This window comes from Colletotrichum tamarilloi (assembly GCF_030869305.1).
Source record: "Colletotrichum tamarilloi strain Tom-12 chromosome Unknown Scaffold_12.1, whole genome shotgun sequence".
Lineage (NCBI taxonomy): Eukaryota > Fungi > Ascomycota > Sordariomycetes > Glomerellales > Glomerellaceae > Colletotrichum > Colletotrichum tamarilloi.
In genome coordinates, this window is record NW_026849395.1 from 549949 (window position 1) to 554195 (window position 4247).

Sequence of the window (4247 nt, forward strand, 5' to 3'; positions counted from 1 at the left end):
GGCTTGAGTCTGTGGTGCGGTGGTGCCCGGACGCCGCTGTGCGTTTCCATGTGTGTGTGTGTGTGTGTGTGTGTGTGTGTATGTCTTCGTTCGTCTATTTCTCTTGACTTGGGTATGCGCGCCTCCGGCACATTGCCGGGTTTTTTTCCCCTCCCCCCTATACTGCGGATAAGCCTTGCGGCTTACATTGTGTCGCGGCTCCGTGTCTGCCCTGTTCTATGTCTTTGGCTAAGGTATCGTGGCGTTCTTGTCCTTTGCGAGAGTGAGGGGGGAGCGGCCGGCCGCAGAGAGGCGTTTAATTCGGTTTTCCTTTTCGTTGATTTCTCTGATACATCTGGTTTTGAGATTGCGGGGGGGAAGCAAAGGATAACAAAGGCTTGCGATTGTATTGATCCTTTTGGCTTGTGTCACGAGAAAACGGGGCTTCGATTGTTGATGGAAATGAGGCAGATGAGGAAGTACTCTCTGTAAAAGTGTAGAGACATTGAACGGCAGAAAAGCAGACGCTGAAAGGTCATTGCTGTGGATGCTGAACCAAGTATGAGCCCAGACCACTGCATATCTCATCGTCCCAGCGGGAAAAAACAAGGGTCAGTCAGAGTTGCTGCGTCCTTGATGTCACGCATCCGGGGGCGGCGACGGGTGTATCTTGCGCTGACATGTGCAAAAGCCTGTGCTGAAGCTATCTAGAGAACAGGCGGGTTTGCCAGTGGTCGATCTACCTTCATCCTACTTCCCGTGCACCAATCGAGAAGCCGACGATACTTAGGTAACTTGCTGGCTGCTGATACGATGGTGAATTATCGATATCGCGCACGCCGAACTCTCTCGATACGAGTTTCCCATCCTTCAATTGAGTCGAATTCGATAGCGTGGAAGAAACGCCAATTAGAAAACTGGAAGCGTCTTTTTTCTTTCCCCCGATGCTACTCTGCCGGCTGGCGCATCATTATGCGCATGGGCGTGCTTTTTCTTTTGGGCGGTCTTGACACTACTGCAGTTGCGTGGTAGTGTTTTCGCGGTCAACTTCGCTGGAATTATTGTCGGTAGGTAAAGTGCACCAGCTCTAGAGATTGAAAATTGTCCCAAAGTGGCCGAAGAGGTCTCGAACGCGTTCTGTTCAAAGATGCCACGCGAGCATGATGCGGTTGGTAGTGTGGAATCGTTAGGTTAATCGTGTTTGATCCGCAACCACTTCCCCCGCCACGTCTACACGGTTCTATATATTCGGGCAGTTTCATGTGGGCAGATGTATACTACTAGCTGGAACCCCAGGTAATTGCAATCTGCTCATAGTTCATGACGGGGCTAGGTTTCCCCGATTCTTTTCTTGAATGGGCGTGGTTCTGTACCGGCTTTTTGCGCGAGGAGGGATCGTGTTACTTGGTAAATTCTGGAGAATAGGAGGTTGGTGATTGGAGGGCATTGTTAGGTGTGCGTGTAAGTAACCCCGAGTCCTTCACTGCCACTGGACTCGGCGCCTTTGTGGAGAAAGAGAAGAAGAAAAGACGAGGGAGCGCGTTTCGTTGAGACGGTTCGGCGAGTGCGCGCAAGGCCCGCGACGTAACGAGTTCCAATGAGGCTCTGGGCCCTGGGTTCACTGGTTTACGTCCACGAGTCCTCCGTCCCATCCCTTCTCCCTGCGTGACAAAATTTGGAGAAGAAGGCTTTGGGATGGGGTCGGGAATGAGTGGATTTCGTGGGTGCTAACTTAGCCACCTTGGAGGGTTTCCAAATCTAATTAGCAATTGTTAGGAACGGCTCCAAGAAAATCCACATTCTCTCCTCCTTTCTTTTTCGGTATTCAGAATGGCCTAGCATGTCCGGGTTCTTCGTTGAAGACCACTTCCATGGTGGTTGGGATTCTGGACCCGGCATCTAGACTGCCCGAGATGAGTATCAAGCGTCGAAAGGAGCGAAAACTAGGCCCGAGGTAGTTTCGAGATTTGGGAAAACGCAGTAGGGCTAAAAAGCATATCGTTCTTTTGCTGTTTTTCTGACACATGGCAGACGGGCAGGGGAAGATATTGAATGCCACCCTCAATCGGAAAACTGTATTCGAGGGGCAGGTGTGACTGTGCCGGATCCGATTAAACCTTTGTCAACGTTCCGAACTATGTGACCGTGCTCGATGCCGTTGGTTGTAAGCAGCCTGCCGTCCAGTTGCCGATAATGGGAACCGGAAAGATATGACGAGTTCCATCCAAGCTGTCTCCTGCTTGGCATAGCTGCGACTCCCGGAGGTGAACTCTATAACACTACCCATCCAAGGTATTCAAGCAGGATACTGTCAATCCGATAATGCCAAGCCCCTTCTTCCGATGTCGAGATGATGCGATTCCCCGCTTCAGATCTGGCACGTCAAAGGAAGAGATTGCCGACTGCCGGTGGATGCATGTGAGCTAAAATATGGTGTTGGGTGTTGAGGCTTTTGGAACAATGCAACAGAATGGTTGGTGAGACAGGAGTGCGGAATCTCGTCCGCATCGGAACCACCTCCGGAAGGCCGGTCATCTGGGCCGGTCCATTGGATCAGACTGGATTACTAACACTTGGTGTGCGTTATGGGGACGTGACAGCTAAAGAAGAAACCACAGTAGATGCCTTGTTCTATGGTAATTCAAGCGAATAAAAAAAGATGATTTTTTTCTTAGTACAACCTACTGTGTATATCCACAACCTCCGTGAATGGGTGACGAAATTATTTCGGTTCCAACTCGGTGATGGAGTAATGGAAAGGGATGGCGAATTGATGGCTCTTGGCCTTTTGCCTCAGACAACCATGCGGCTCACATAATAAGTGCCGGTAAACTGGCGAATACAAGCCTGCTATTCGTACTAACACCATAGGGAGGTTTCGATGTATGCACTCAATTGGATCAGGTGCAGCGAACTCTCCGACATGCTCAGCTTGCAAGGCAAAAGTCTGGACTGTGGGTGCAACTCCATAATAAGGCCGCGGGTGGGATCGAGGTCTTCCCGGTGCCATCTTGGCTTTTTCGCTGACTGTTCAAACGTTGTATCTTTTTTTTTTTCTCTCAATATTTTATTCGAATATTTTTTTTCTACTTATTCCAGTGAACCATCTCCACCTCGAAGAAGAGGGGCCGGCTTACAAAATAGCGTCAAGGGTATGGCATCTTTGGGATGAAGTAGTGTGATTGGACACAATGATTGGCTCCATTGGCCCTCACACCCCCGGACCCGTAGGCCAGAAGCACGTGGTGCGATCTTGGAGGGACCGTGCGTGTGGCTTTTTGTGCGCGGCTCTTGGTCTTCTCACACTACCACGTGACTGCATAAGCTGCTGGGGTATCCACCTGAGGCTGTGGTGGCTTTGCGGGGCCCGCGGCATCGCCGTTTGGCCGAAGTTTTGGAGACGGACACCTCAGGACGGAGCGCGAGCTAAGCCCCAACTTCTCGGGGTGGGGCAGAAGTGGCACGTGAGAGGGTGTGGCTTTGCGCCTGGAGCTGACGAATTCTTCTCCTCCCTCCAAATGGACCCAGACTACCCGCATCACGCGCGGAACAGAGAGGTAGGTACGGATAGTTCGCGGGGAAATGTCCGCACCGCGGTTCGGGGGAGGCGTAACTCGGACGGGGCGGGATCTTGGTTCCCTCTTCGGCGATGAAGAGATGGGCGGTACAACTGGTTGCCTCCTGTCGATAGCCCACGTAGTCGTTCAACGTGACTTGTATAACGATGACAAAGGTCCCTTACAATTGTGGCCGAGTTTTGCCTCGGGCCCCGTACTACCAGGCAGGGCGTGTGTCGCTGTAAGGTCAAGGTAATCAATCGTCGGGATATGCCCGAGAGAGAAAGACAGATTGAGTGAAGGCGCATGGCGGGATATGCGGAACGCCCTGTAAGCTGTAGCTGAACGGACGGGGGGTCACGATGCGCCGGATCGCGGCCTCCCCCCTCATTCGGGGATGCGGAACCGTGATGGACGGTCACAGATTCTGCAGGGACTTTGAGTACTTTGCATCCGCACGTAGCCGCGGTAGGGCCACGATGCCTCGTCAGTCACCAGCGACGGCCTACCTGGGCCTTTGGCCTTTGGGGGGCAAGGCTTACACCCCAGGCCCCGTTTACCCCTCCACGACCTCGTTGGCGAGGCAGAAATGGCGACGATAGTGAGGGGCAGACGAAGCTATCACTTTTTGCTTCCTTCTGGGCCAGCTCAATGCTTGACCCTCTCCCCGTTGCTGTGCGTGTGACTGTTCTCCTCAAGCCATTGTTGATG

General features: G+C 52.5%; 1 protein-coding gene across 1 annotated transcript; it reads right to left on the reverse strand.

The window, feature by feature from the left end:
* Positions 1 to 3683: 3683 nt before the first annotated feature.
* Positions 3684 to 3927, reverse strand: CTAM01_04983 (uncharacterized protein; the record flags this gene model as incomplete). Its single annotated transcript, XM_060521013.1, has 2 exons — positions 3684 to 3753; positions 3824 to 3927. The coding sequence occupies 2 exons, from the start codon at positions 3925 to 3927 to the stop codon at positions 3684 to 3686; spliced, it is 174 nt and encodes a 57-aa protein (XP_060384382.1).
* Positions 3928 to 4247: the final 320 nt, after the last annotated feature.